General features: G+C 36.2%; 1 protein-coding gene across 18 annotated transcripts in view; it reads right to left on the bottom strand.

Annotated features, from left to right (window-relative positions):
- The window catches only part of CCDC7 (coiled-coil domain containing 7), a 288810-nt gene that overhangs the window by 55250 nt on the left and 217997 nt on the right, over positions 1 to 15563 (bottom strand). For 17 of the 18 annotated variants that reach the window (XM_082854543.1, XM_082854542.1, XM_082854544.1 and 14 more), the window contains 3 exons: positions 12900 to 12983; positions 10665 to 10748; positions 8729 to 8812 (listed from right to left, as the gene is read on the bottom strand). In XM_082854543.1, the coding sequence (XP_082710669.1) occupies positions 8729 to 8812; positions 10665 to 10748; positions 12900 to 12983 (252 nt within the window). The remainder of the gene's footprint in view (positions 1 to 8728; positions 8813 to 10664; positions 10749 to 12899; positions 12984 to 15563) is intronic. The other variant, XM_082854539.1, reaches the window with a different exon arrangement.

Raw genomic sequence — 15563 nt, forward strand, 5'->3', positions numbered from 1 at the left:
GTATATTCAGATTTTGGAATTACAGAATTATTTTAACACATGCTCTTTTTTGGAATGGATTAAAATCACTGCCTAAGGTCCACTGCTTTCAGCCTGAAGAACTCTCATTAGTATTTCTCAAAAGGCAGGTCTGCTAACAAACAGTTCTCTCAGTGTTCATTTATTTGGGAATCTGTTTATCTCACCTTCACTTTTGAAAGAAAAAGTTCATGGTGACAATTTCTTCCTTCAGCATTTTAATATGGCATCCCACTGCCTTCTGGGCTACATAGTTTCATTCTTTTTTTGGCCACACCTCACAGCATGCAGAACTTCCCTGACCAGAGATTGAACCCATGCCTCCTTGCAGTGGAAGCATGGAAGTGCAGAGTCTTAACCACTGAACCACCAGGGAAGCCCCTGGGCTTCATAGTTCCTGATGCTAAGTAAGCTGTTAATCTTACCAGGGTTCTCTTTTTTAATGATGTGTTGCTTTCCCTTTGTGACATTCGAGAGTTTCTGTCTTTGTCTTCCATTACTTTTACTTGATGTATCTGGTTGTAGATTTCTTTGTGCTTACTCTTAGACTTCATTTGGCTTGGATATCCAGATTTATATTCATCAAATGTGCTTCCAAACTGTCAGCCATAATTACTTCAAATATTTTTTCTGCCCCCTTTTCTCTCAGCTCTACTTCTTCTGTAGTCATTAAGTGTGGACATTCTTTCTTTTGACAATCAAATCTACTCCTGAACCCCTCTAGTAAATTTTTCCTTACAGTTATTGTACTCTCAACTCCACAGTTATCACTGTGTTTTTTTAACAAAAATAATTTCTATCTCTTTGTTAATATTCTCTATTTGATTAGACATTGTCATCAATATTCCCTTCTGTTTTAAGCATGGGTTTCTTTAATTCTTCAAAAATATATATAACTGTTTTATAGTATCTTACATCCGGAACCGCACTGTGGTCTGCTTTTTTTCCTTAGTTCATACTTTACTGTTTTTTTGCATATCTCATATTTTGAGGGGCGGCAGTGTATCTAATATATTGTAGGAAATCTGGATACTGAGCTCCCATCCCCTTTGAAGGCTTGTCGTTGTTTGCCTGATTAATTATTTAGTGACTGGGCTAAACTATCTTCTGTCCTACTGAAGTCTCGTTCCCTGCAGTGTGCAGCTTCTAATGTTGCTCCTCTGTGGGCACAGCCTTGGGCATGCATGCAATCACCTTTGGATGACAGTTTTTTTAAAATTTTTTATTGAGGCATATTTGATTTACAATATTATACAAGTTTCAGGTGTACAACATAGTGACTCACATGTTTAAAAAGTTAACTCCATTTATAGTTATTATACAATATTGGCTATATTCCCTGTGTACTACAATACATTCTTATAGCTTATTTATTTTAAATATAGTAGTTTGTACTTCTTAATCCCCTACCCTTATCTTGCTCCTCCACCATTTTCTCTCCACTGGTAACCACTAGTTTGTTCTCTATATCTGTGAATCTGCTTTTTTATTATATTCACTAGTTTGTTGTATTTTTTAGATTCCATATGTAAGTGATATCATACAGTATTTGTCTTTGTCTGACTTACTTCACTTAGCATAATGCCCTCTATCTATGTTGCTGCAAAAGGCAAAGTTTTTTATGGTCAGTAGTATTTCATTGTGTGTGTGCATATGTACATCTTCTCTATCCATTCATCTGTTAGTGCTAGTGGATGCTTAGGGTGTTTCTATATGTTGGCAATTGTAAATAATGCTGCTATGAACATTCGGGTGCATGTATCTTTTTGAATTACTGTGTTTGTTTGTTTTGGACATATACCCCAAAGTGGAACTGCTGGGTCATATGGTAGCTCTATTTTTAGTTTTTTGAGAAACCTCCATACTGTTTTCCACAGTGGCCACACCAATTTACATTCTGACCAACAGTGTAGAAGGGTTCCCTTTTCTCCACACTCTTGCCAACATTTGTTATTTGTGGTCTTCTTGATGATAACCATTCTGACAGGTGTGAGGTGATATTGTGATTTGACTAGCATATCAGTATATTAAGTAGTGATGTTGAGCATCTTTTCACACATCTGTTGTTCAACTGCATGTCTTCTTTGGAAAAATGTCTATTCAGGTCTTTTGCCCACTTTTTAATTGGGTGTTCATGTTTTTGATATTGAGTTGTATGAGCTGTATATATATTTTGAATATTAACCCCTTAACAGTTATATCATTTGTAAATATTTGCTCCCATCAGTAGTTCCCATTTATTTTTGCTTTTGTTTTCTTTAACAGACATATCCAAAAGAATATTGCCACCATTTATGTCAAAGTGTGTTCTGCCTAAGTTTTCTTCCAAAGTTTTATGATTTCCAGTCTTACATTTAGATCTTTAATCCACTTTGCGTTTAGTTTTGTATACGGTGTTAGAGAATATTCTAATTTCATTCTTTTACATGTAGCTGTCTGGTTTTCCCAGCACCACTTACTGAATATACTTCTCTTTTCTCCATTGTATTGTATATTCTTGTCTCCTTTGTCATAGATTAATTGGCCATAAGTGTGTGGGGTTATTTCTGGGCTCTCTATTCTGTTCCTTTGATCTATGTGTCTAATTTTGTACCAGTATCATACAGTTTTGATTACTGTAGCCTTGTAGTATAGTATGAAGTTAGGGAGCATGCTACCACCATCTCTGTTCTTCTTTCTCAAGATTGTTTTGCCTATTCAGGGTCTTTTTTGTTTCTATACTACTTTGAAATTATTTCTCCCAATTCTAAGAATGCCTTTGGTACTTTGATAGGGATTGCACTGAATCTGTAGACTGCCTTAGGTAATACAGTCATTTTTTTTTTTTTTTTGGCGGTACGCGGGCCTCTCACTGTTGTGGCCTCTCCCGTTGCGGAGCACAGGCTCCGGACGCGCAGGCTCAGCGGCCATGGCTCACGGGCCCAGCCGCTCCGTGGCATGTGGGATCTTCCCAGACCGGGGCATGAACCCGTGTCCCCTGCATCAGCAGGCGGACTCTCAACCACTGTGCCACCAGGGAAGCCCCAATACAGTCATTTTAACAAATATTAATTCTTCCAATCCATGAACATGGTATATCTTTCCATCTGTTTGTGTCATCTTCAATTTCTTTCATCAGTGTCTTATAATTTTCTGATTTCAAGTCTTTTAACTCCTTACATAAGTTTATTCCTAAGTATTTTATTCTTTTTGATGCAACTGTAAATGAGACTGTTTCCTTAATTTCTTTCTGAGTTTGTTGTTAGTATATAGAATTGCAATGTATTTCTCTATATTAATTTTGTACCTGAAAATTACTGAATTTATCCTTGAGCTCTAGTATTTTTTGGTAGCTGTTTTTAGGATTCTCTTTGTTTAGTATCATGTTGTCTACAAAGTGACAATTTTACTTTCCCTTTTTAATTTGGATTCCTTTTATTTCTTTTCTTGTTTGACTGTGGTGGCTAAGACTTCTAATAATATGTTGAATAAAAGTGGCAATAGTGGGCATCCTTGTTTCATATCTTAGAGGGAATGCTTTCATCTTTTCACTGTTGAGTATGTTAGCTATGGGGTTATCATATACGGCCTTTATTATGTTGAGGCATGTTCCTTGTATACCCACTTTCTGGAGAGTTTTTATCATAAATGGATGTTGAATTTTGTCAAAATCTTTTTCTGTATCTATTGAGATAATCATATAGTTTTTATTCTTTGTTAATGTGATGTATCACACTGATTTGCAGACACTGAAACATCCTTGTATCTCTGGGATAAATTCCACTTAATCATAGTGTATGATCATTTTAATGTATTGTTGGAGTCAGTTTGCTAATATTTTGTTGAGGGCTTCTGCATCTACTTTCACCCATGTAATTTTCTGTTCTGTGATATCTCTGTCTCATTTTGATATCATGTGATGCTGGCCTTATAGAATGACTTTGGAAACATTCCTTTCGCTGCAACTTTGTGCAATACTTTGAGAAGTATAGGTATTAATTCTTCTCTAAATGTTTGGTAGAATTCCCCTATGAAGCTTGTTCTTGGACTTACGTTTTTTGGTTATTTTTTTAAATTACTGGTTCAATTTCATTACTGATAATTGGTCTGTTCATATTTTCTTTTTATTCCTGGTTCAGTCCTGGTTGTCATACGGTTTTTCCAACTAATGTCTCATGATCAGTTGCACTTCTGTGGTGTCGGTTGTAACATCTTTTTCATTTCTGATTTTACTGATTTGGGCCCTGCATATTACTCTTGATGAATCTGGCTAAAGGTTTGTCAATTTTGTTTATCTTTTCAAAGAAACAGGTTATAGTTTCATTGATATTTTCCATTTTTAAGTCTCTATTTCATTTATTTCTTCTCTGGTCTTTATGATTTCTTTCCTTCTGCTAACTTTGTGTTTTGTTTGTTCATCTTTTTCCTAGTTCCTTTAGGTGTAAGTTAAGTTGTTCATTTGAGACTTTTCATGTTTCCTGAGGCTTGTTAGTATCAGTATAAATTTTTATTTTAGAACTGCTTTTGCTGCATCTCATAGATTTTTGGATCATTTTCTGTTCATTTGTCTCTAGGTATTTTTTGATTTCCTCTTTGATTTCTTCATGATCCATTGGTTGTTTAGTAGCATGTTGCTTAGCTTCTGTGTGTTTGTGATTTTTGCAGTATTTTCTTTTAGTTGATTTCTAGCCTCATAGTGTTGTGGTGGGAAAAGATACTTGATATGATTTCAGTTTTCTTAAATTTACCAAGGCTTCTTTTGTGGCCTAATATTCCTAGAAAATGTCCCATGTGGACTTGAATGTGTGTTCTGCTGCTGTTGGATGGAATGTTCTATATCTATCTATTAAGTCCATATGGTCTAATGTGTCATTTAAGGCCAGTGTCTCCTTATGGATTTTCTTTTTGGATGATCTGTCTGTTGACTTGAGTGGGCTTTTAAAGTCCTTTACTATTATTGTGTAACTGTCTGTTTCTCCCTTTATGTCTGTTAATATTTGCTTTATTTATTAAGGATCTCCTATGTTGGGTGCATATATATTTCCAATTGTTACATCTTTTTCTTGGATTGATCCTTTGATCATTATGTAACGTCCTTCTTTTGTCTTAAAGTCTATTTTGTCTGATATAATTATTGCTACCTGGGCTTTCTTTTGATTTCCATTTGCCTGGAATGACTTTTTCAATCTCTTCACTTTCAGTCTGTGTCTTTAGATCAGAAGTGAGTCTCTTTTAGGTAGCATATACAAAGGTCTTGCTTTTGTATCCATTCAGCAACTCCATGTCTTTTGATTGGAGCATTTAGCTCATTTAAATGTAATTATTGATATGTGTGTTCTTATTGCCAAAAGAATAGTTAATAGTAGTTTTGTTAATAGGTTTTGGGTTGTTTTTCTAGGTCTTTTTGTTCCCTTCTTCTTTTGTTCTTTTGTGATTTGATGACTATCTTTAGTGTTATGTTTGGATTACTTTCTCTTCTTTGTGTATCTATTACAGAATTTTTGGTTGTGGTTACCATGAAGTTTATATACAGCTATCTATCTATCTATCTAAAGTTCGATCTCTTAATTTCAAACACATTTTAACTATGCTTCATTTGTACTCTCCTCCCCCCTCATGATTACTATTTTTGACATATTTTACATCTAATTATTTTGTGTATCTGTTAACTTCTTATTGTGGTTATAGATGACTTTACCATTTTTTTTAATCCTTCCTATGAACTTTGCATATGGTTGATTTTCTACTTCTACTATATATTTGCTTTTACTGATGAGCTTTTCCTTTCATAATTTTCATGTTTATAGTTGTGGCCTTTTCTTTTTTGCTTAGAGATGTCCCTTTAACATTTCTGGTAAAGCTGGCTTGGTGGTGTTGAACTCTTTCAGCTTTTGCTTGCCTGTAAAGCTTTTGATGTCTGAAATGTGAATGAGAGCTTTGCTGGATAGAGTATTCTTGGTTCTAGGTTTTTCCTTTTCATCAGTTTAAATATATCTTGCCACTGCCTTCTGCCTGCAAAGTTTCTGCTACAAAGTCAGCTGATAGCCTTATGGATGTTCCCTTGTACGTAACTTGTTGCTTTTCCCTTGCTGCTTTTAATATTCTCTCTTTAGCTTTAATTTTTGCATTTTTAATTACAAAGTGTGTTGGTGTGTTCCTCTGGATTGGGACTCTCTGTTCTTTCTGGACTGGGATTTTTTCATCTCCCTAGTTAGGGACATTTTCTGCTATTATGTTTAAATATGTTCTCTGTCACCTTTTTTCTCTCTTCTTCTTCTGGGACCCCTCTAATGTGAATGTTAATATGCTTGATGTTGTCCCAGAAGTCTCTTTAACAGTCTTCATTTCTTTCCATTCTTTTTTTCTGCTAAGCATCAGTGATTTCCACTACTCTGTCCTCCAGCCCACTGATCTGTTCCTCTGTACCATTTAGTCTACTGCTGATTCCCCCTAGTGTATTTTTCATTTCAGTTATTGTATTCTTCATCTTGTTTAGTGGTTCTTTATATTTTCCAACTCTTTGTTAAAAACTCCTAATTTCTCACTCTGTCCATCCATTCTTCTCCCAAGTTTTTTGGGATCATCACCCTGAATTCGTTGTTGGGTAGTTGTCTATCTCTACTTCACTTAGCTCTTCTTCTGGGTTGTATCTTATTCCTTCATTTGGACCATTTTCCTCTGTCAATTCATTTTGTCTAACTTAATGTTTATATTTCTATGTATGGGAGGTTGGTTCCATTTCCCAACCTTGGAGAAGAGGCCTTTTGCAAGAGACTTCCTATGAATCCCAGCAGTACACTGCTCTCGTCATCAGAGCTATATCCTCTAGGAGTGCCCCTATATGTGTTGTGCAGGTCCTTCTATTGTGGTAAGCTGATGGCTATGGGTGGCCTGGTTGGCTTGGTTGGCCCCCAGTCTGGTTGTTTGCCAGGACCTTCCTGTGTGGAGGCTACCGGCCTCCACTGGTTGGCAGGGTTGGGTCACAAGGTGGCTGGCTGTAGAACCCTGGGGAGCCCTGGGGTTAGTTCTGTATCACTGGTGGATGGAGTCAGGTCTAGAAGATCCTGAGGCTGGGGCCAGCCCACCAATGGATGAAGCCAGATCCACGGGACAGTGCCAGCCCAAAGGCAGGCAGTGATAGGTTCTGGGGTCTGGCTGCAGGGCTGAGGGCTTCCAGAGATGGCAATGGACTGCTGGTGGGTGGGTCTGGTTCGAAGCTAGAGCAAGCTTATTGGTGGGTGGAGTCAGTGATTCTGGGGCTGGTGCCTGCCCACTGGTGGGTGGATCTGGATCTCTGGCTGCAGGGCCCTAGGGGTCCTGGGTCTACTGCCTGCACATTGGTGTGTGGTGCCAGGTCCTAGACCCTCTGGTGTGCAGGTATGTGTCCAGGGGTGGCTTTTGGCTCAGAAAGTCTTAAAGCAGTCTCTCTTCTGATGGGTTGGGCTGTGTCACTGCCCAGTTAGTTGCTTGGCCTGAGGCTTCCCAGTACTGGTGCCTACAGGTTGGTTGTTGTTGGTGGGGTGGATTCCAAGATGGTGCTGCAGCACCAGTGGTAGAATGAACTCTCAAGAATGGCTACTGTCAGTGTCTATGTCCCTAGGGAGACTCTTCAAGATTAGCAGGTAGGTTTGACCCCAAATCCTTTAAATTACTGCCTCTATGCTGGGACCTGAAGCATGTGAGATGTTGTGTGTGCCCTTGGAGAGTGAAGCCTCTATTTCGCAGAGCCCTCTGGAACTCCTAAAAGCAAGCCCCACTGGCCTTCAAAGTCAACTGTTCTGGGGACTCATCTTCTTGTTGCAGAACCTCCAGGCTGGGCAGACTGATGTGGGGCTCAGACCCCTTATTCGTTGGGGAGAATCTCTGCAACTGTAATTATTCTCCCATTCATGAGTTGCCCAAGCCAGGGAACTGACTATACTGTGACTCTGCCCCTACTACCTGCCTTGCTGTGGTCCCTTTTTTATATCCTTAGTTCTAGAAGACCTTTCTTGGCAGGTTCCAGTCTTTTACATCAATGGTTGTTCGGTAAATAGTTGTAATTTTGCTATGTCCATGAGCTAAGGTGAGCTCAGGGTTATTACTCTACCATTTTCAATGACAGTTGTTTTAAAAAAGATTCTGTTGACTGTCTCTTTCCCTTATTTTTCTGTTAAGCTCTCTGCCTCCTTTGGTATCACACCAATAGAGAAGAAGTGTGCCAAACACTGTTATGCCAACACAAGGGGCAACAGTGTGAACTATAAACTATATAATAGAACTAACAGTGTCTACTTCACATGAGATATTGAAAATGTGTCTGATATTTTAAACATATAGAGGGAATTAGTAACCAATGAAATAACTACATGCTAAATCCCTCTTTTAATCCCATTCATAAAATAGCCTTTCTGCATTTGCAAATACAAAGCAACTATACTTCTAGCCTGAAAAAGAAAGTGAGTAGAACAGCATTTGAAATGTTTCCATCAAGCATGTTCCAAGCTCACTGTATCATTCCATTTTTATGGATCATTTTTTTAATTGAATGGATTCTAAAATTAAAAATATGCAGCTAATTCTCCATTGATAGCAACTGCTAGAATTCCAGTAATTATAGGAGGGAATCTGTGAAGACGTTTTATCCTGTAATAATAGCATATAGGTACTGTAGTCACTAAAGATCCAAAGTTAAATAAACTTCAGAGAAGATAAAAAACAGGAAATAGACGTGAAATATTCTTCTTCTTACCAAGACGACTCTTGGGTTGTGTCTTGAATTCACTCTTCATAATACTTCTTCCAACAATATTTGGGAAGCGTTCTGTGTCACTCTCTATAGAAATAAACAGTTTCAAAATACTTCTGTAAGCTAAGTATTAACATGTGTATGTTTGTAGAATGTGTGTATCCTTTAATTAGATCTTTTTATTATAGAAGAAGAATTATAATGAAATGTCTGGACTGCAGACATAATACCTTAGAATTGGAAGAGCCATTAGCAGTTGTTTAAACCTCATTATATTGAGGCTTAGAAATGCTTAGTGATTTGACCAAGACCATATATCCAGGCAATGACAAAACTGACTCATAAACTGAGGCCTCATAGTTCCTTAACTAGGACTTTTCCCATAAAATACAAAGTCTTTCACAAATTTAAGTCATCCTAGAGAGTTTTTCTTAATAAATATAACTCTCTTGTGTATATTAAAAACACATTCATATGGGAGGGATGTACCTGGTGAGGTGGGACAAAACACTTTTTCATTTTTGTATTTGATTACTACATTCATTTCAACTCCTTTCCTCGTAGCAGTTTCTGTCTTTCAGATTTTATTTAGTGTTTAATTATAAATTTACCATTAATAAATATAAAATAATTAATTTTGTTGTTAAAAGGCATGATTCTTTTTTGTATTTTATTTTTAAACATCTTTACTGGAGTATAATTGCTTTACAATGGTGTGTTAGTTTCTGCTTTATAACAAAGTGAATCAGCTATACATATACATATATCCCCATATTTCCTCCCTCTTGGTCTCCCTCCCACCCTCCCTATCCCACCCCTCTAGGTGGTCACAAAGCACCAAGCTGATCTCCCTGTGCTATGCAGCTGCTTCCCACTAGCAATCTATTTTACATTTGGTAGTATATAAAAGTCCATGCCACTCTCTCACTTCGTCCCAGAATTGAATGGACGTAAATGAAAGCACTTTGTTGCTGTGTCTAAGGCTGTTATTCAAAACTGACAAGGACTCCTATTAATAAGCAACACGGAAGCAAAAATTAATTGAAAGAAGCTAACCGAAAATACTCTGAAAATTAAAGACATGGAAAAATGGCTTATCGTAATACACCAAATTTAACTGCTTGGTTCCAACAATTTCATTTTTACACCACCCAGCTTTTCCCCAGTTAAAAGCTGTTGGAGCAAGTAATATTTATTTGATTCATTTACAACACTATTTTTTTTATAGGAATAAAAGCGAGAATATAATAAAATAAAGCATTCAAAAGCAAAGTTTCAGAAATCTTGCCTTAAATTTCAGTGAAAACACAAATTTTGGTGCTTATATCTAAGGATTCAGTTACTTTCCAATGCTAGCTTTCAGCATCAATTCTGTAAAAAGTTCAAAACGACAGTATTTCTTGCAACAAAGAGAAATGTATCGAACCCTGTTACTCCAGGACTAAAGCAGTAATCTGTGAATAATGAAACTCAGCTAGAGAACTCCACTCTAGTAGAGATATAAATTTACATACCAACTTAATTATGTAGAGGAAATTGGTAATCAGTGAAATAACTATTATGTTCCTCTTCTTATACCACTCATCAACTAGCTTTTTTGCTTTTTCAATTTCAAAGCAATATTCCTTTCTAAGCCAGCAAGAAAGTGAGTAGAATCACAGTTATAAATACTTAAACCAAGCATATTCTAAGGTCATTAGAGCATTGGATTATATGGATTACTTTCCAAATGGATGAGATTACAACTGAAAAATATCCAGCTAAATTTCCATTGACAGTAAATACTAGAGTTTAACTAATTATAAGAGGAAATTCATGAAGATTACTGCCCATTAATACTAACATACAGTTACTGTTATCATTAATGATTCATAGTTAATTAAGTCCCAGAGAAGACATAAACCATAAATTATTAGACTTGGAAAATTCTTGTTCTTACCAGGGTGACTCTGATGATGTGTCTTGATTTCACCAACTGCTTTTTCTCTTCCAACAGTATCTCTCATGCGTTGTATATCAGTCTCTACGGATAGAAAACAAATTTCAAAACACATTGTAAGGTAACCATTAACACACATGTATGTGTGTCTTTGTGTCTGTGTGTAGTACTAACTTAATTAGTACTTGTATTACAGAAAAGAAATAATATAATGTCTGCACTGCACAATCATAAAACATTAGAATTTGAAGGGCTCTTAGCAATCATATAAGCCTCATGATATTGAAGCTTAGAGATGTTTTGTGATTTGATTGAGAACACACACCAAGATAATGCAAAACTGAGTACAAGCTGATGCCCCATAATTCCTTAACCAGTGCTTTTCATACACAATGCACTGTCCCATACAAACTTCAATCATCTTGGGGAGTTCGTGTAAATGATATAACTGCCAAGTTTACACTAAGAGGACACTCATACTGTTAAGGATATACCTATGAGTGGAACGTGGCATTTTTTCCCCACGGTCAAGAGACAAACCATGGTCCCACATTACGGAAAGTTACTACCAGGTAGAAATTCTTTGACTCTCTCAAGAATGTTTAATGCCATTTTTAAGGCTATGTAAATCAAGTAGACATCAAAGATGTAGAAGAGTAACAAGATATTCTGTAGTCTAAGAAAAACTGCCTATCAGATCCTCTTACTATGTACACCTTGTAGCTGGGGAGGGGGAAATGGGTAAATCTGAGGCAGTACCAGCATTGGGACTGCATCCCATCCCATCTGAGTTTTTATGTGATTTGGACATTTGGCGGGATTTAGAAAGTACTAACTAGGTCAAAGGAGAGAAATAACATTCATGTATTTTGTTTTAATACATGAAAGTTTAAAGAAAAATTCATATTGAAAGAGGGGTTAAGTAGGATTGCTGACTTGGGTCAAATTATGTGTCCAGTGTTTTATGAATGAAAGCTAGTTACAGAAGAGCATGCACCAGAGGTTGGAAACCTATCCTGAACCTGACACCATAAGGTGGATCTTACTTTGTTGTAATGGCTGAGACCAGAAGTAAGTGTTAAAGAGCCAATTGAGTAGATATAATTGAGGCTCTCTGGTTTTTCTCCAACTGGTATAGGTTAAGAATGACAGGCCCAGTTGAAAGAAGCATGTAAAGATGCTTATATAAGCAAGGAAGCATTAAGAAGAGCATTTGATAGCAGATAGAATTAAGGACGAGGGAAAAGGGAGTATGTGCTAGAGAAATCTGAAATCTAGTAAGAATCACAATTTCCCTCCTCACAATACCCTCCCACTGCTTAAATTATTTTTTAAGCCTACTCTTCCTGAAGTTCCTAGTATATGATCCACACTTTACTGTTTCTTTGCATGTCTCATATTTTTGGGGGGTTTATACTGGGCGTTCTAGACAATATCTTGTAAGAAATCTGGATACTGAGTTCTTCTCCCCTTTGGAGGCTTGCTGTTGCTGTTTGCCTGATTATTTATTTAGTGACTTGGCTGGAATATATTCTATTGTAGAGAAGTCTCCTTCTCTGCAGTGTGAATCTTCTAATGTTGCTCCTCTGGGGGCACAGACTTGGGCATGCAAACAGTCACCTTTGGGTGACACTTGTTTTTCCTGCTGACTGTCTCTTTCCCTTGTTTTTCTGTTAAGCTCTCTGCCTCCTTTAGTATCACACCAAAGATCAAGAAGCAGTGTGTCAAACACTGTAACACCAAGACAAGTGGCAGTAGTGTAAACTACAGCAGACTATGTAACAAAACTAAACACCTCTACTTCACCTGAGATACTGAAAATGTGCCTGGTATTTCAATTATATAGAGGGAATTAGTAAGCAATGAAATCTCTCTTTTAATCCCATTCCTAAACCAGCCTTTCTGCTTTTGCAAATACAAAGCAACCATCTTTCTAGTCTGAAAAGGAAAGTGAGTAGAGCAGTATTTAAAATGCTTCCATCAAGCATATTCTAAGCTTACTACAGCATTGAATTTTTATGGATAAGTTTTAAATGAATGGGTTCTAAAACTTACACTATGTAGCTAATTTTCCATTGTTAGTAACTGCTAGAGTTCCAATAATAATAGGAGAGAATTAGTGAAAACGTTTCATCCTATAGTAATAGCATATAGGTACTATAGTCATTTAGACCCAAACTTAAACTCGAGAAGATAAATAAAGTAGAAATAGACTTGAAATATTCTTGTTCTTACCAGGATGACTCTTGGATTGTGTCTTGATTCCACCCTTTATTATACCTCTTCCAATAGCATCTGGGAAGCGCTCTGTATCAGTGTCTATAGAAATAAACAGTTTCAAAACACTTTTGTAAGGTATATATTAACATGTGTTTTTGTGTGTGAGTTTATGTGTGTATAGTACTCCTTTAATTAGCATTTTAAAATTACAGGACAACAATTATAATGAAATGCCTGGACTGTAGGCTCACAGGACCTTAGAGTTGGAAGGGCCGTTAGCAATCATACAAGCCTCATTATATTGAGGCCTAGAAATGGTTAGTGATTTGACCAAGGCCACAAATCTAGGTAACAACAAAACTGATCCATAAACTGATACCTCATAATTCTTTAACTAGGGTTTTATCCATAAAATACAAAGTCTTTTGCAAATTTAAGTCATCCTAGAGAGTTTATTTTAATAAATATAACTTTCTTCTCTACATTAAAAGCATATTCATATCGTAAAGATATACCTGGTGAGGCCAGACATGACATTTTTTTCCCAGGTTAAATTGCAAACAATGGGCAACACAGTCACAGAATTTTACTGTGAGGCAGAAATTCTTTGACTTGTCCAGGAACACTTTAATTCCCTTTTTTTAAGGTTATGCAACTGTTTGTCAAGTAGGCATCATTGATGGAAAAGAAAAACAAGTAATTTGTGGACAGAGATAAAGCACCCTCTCAGGTTCTCTTAGCATGTAGACCTTTTCTCCCCTGTGCAGGAGGAAATGGGTAATTTGCAGGAATGTGAGCACTGATATTGTACCCCTTTCCATCTGAGTCTTTACATGGTTTTTACTTTTTGTTGGATTCAGAAATGATGATCTAGGTCCAATATCAGAAAATAATTTATTTAAAAGAATTTTATATTGCAAAAGGAATAATGAGAATTGGTGACTCTGGGTCACCTGTTGCGTAAAGTTTTGTGTGGGCAAAAATTGGTTCTAACACAGCATGTAAGTGAAGTTGGAACCTGTCATATCCAGAATTTATAGATTGGAAGTCTTCCTTTGGAGAAATGGCTGAGCCCATGAATACTTCAAACATGCTCTATCACTGAGGCAACACAAATTTATCACCACTGCAATCTAAACAGAGGTAAAGACCATATGGGGCGTCACTACTAAAATCAAAGACACGTTGGATTGGGCAGAACAAGTTTTTAGTAATTAAGTTACAGCATTTGTGAAAGTAATGTCTGCTATAGCAACACATAACTGGAGAACATCAGCAGACAAACTTTAGCCCTCTGGTCTTTCTCCAACAGATATAATTAGAAGAACTCATTCATTTGATCTGAGAAAGCAAAGGATCCTTAGGTGAGCAGGGAGGCAGTGAGAACAGCCCTTGAGGGCAGACTGAATTAAAAACTAGGAGCATAATAAATGATATGGGGTGGAGAAACCTAATCTATTAAGAGCCACAATTTTCCTCCTTCACAACATTTCTTATTGCTTTTAAGTCTTTTAAAAAATCCTACCCTGCTTGGAGTTCGCTGAACTATTTTTAAAAAAACATGTAACATGCTATACAATTGACCCATTTTAAACATCCATTCTATGCTTATCAGTATATTCATAGAACTGTGTAACAATCACCATAGTCAATTTTAGAATCTACTTCTACTTATACTAAACAGATTCAATTCCAGAAAGATTTAGAAATGTTATTTTCATATTCTACATATATAGTTCTCTTTATAACTTAATTCTTATAATTTTTTCCCATTTTTATATATGAAACATATAAACATAAATTCATTTATTACAATTGTTTTTTAAATTATTTATTTATATAACTTTGTGCTACACAGAGAAACTGAGAGAAGACAAAGCATGTATATATAGTGTTTATTATTTTAACCATTTTATTTATAATATCTGGTTTTCTTTTCTGTCATTATTTAAAATGATATTTTCTGCTCTTTAATGCCTCTGCTGTCCATGCTATATTTCCATACTTTAAATTTGCTGATTCTTTCTTCTGACAGTGTTAAAATACTGAACACCCCCTACTGGATTTAAAAAAATTCAGTTATTGTACTTTCAATCCTGGATTTACATGTGTTCCTTTTCAAAATAATGTATTTCTCTTTGTATATATTCCCTATTTGATGAAACACTATCAGACCTTCCTTTCTTTCTAAATAATGTTTACATTTAGTTCTTTGAACATATTTATAATAACTGCTTTTTAGTCTAGTCTAGTTTTAGTTTTGTCCAATATCTAGGATTCTCACAGGCAATTTTTTGTTGCATGTCTTTTTCCTTGTTATATGTCACATTTTACTGTTTCTTTACATGACCCATAATTTTATGCTGAAAACTGAATATTTTAGATATATAATATAGCATCTCTGCATACTGACTTCTTCCTCTTACAGGGCATATTATTATTGTTTTCTTGTTTATATATTTAGTTATTTGGCTAAAATATTTTACTGAAGTCATTTCCCTTAGCAGTTTGAAAGCATAACTGTTGCTCCCCAAGGGAAAAAGCCTTGGATAATAGTGGTTTTAGGAGTGTTGTCTTTGTCTCTTTCCGTTACATCTCTGTTAAATTGTCTGCCTCTTTTGGTGTCACAGCAGAAGTCAAGGGCAGTGTGCCTATCACTGTTACAAGAGTAAAGGCTGT

This window comes from Leucopleurus acutus, assembly GCF_964270905.1.
Source record: "Leucopleurus acutus genome assembly, chromosome: 1".
NCBI lineage: Eukaryota > Metazoa > Chordata > Mammalia > Artiodactyla > Delphinidae > Leucopleurus > Leucopleurus acutus.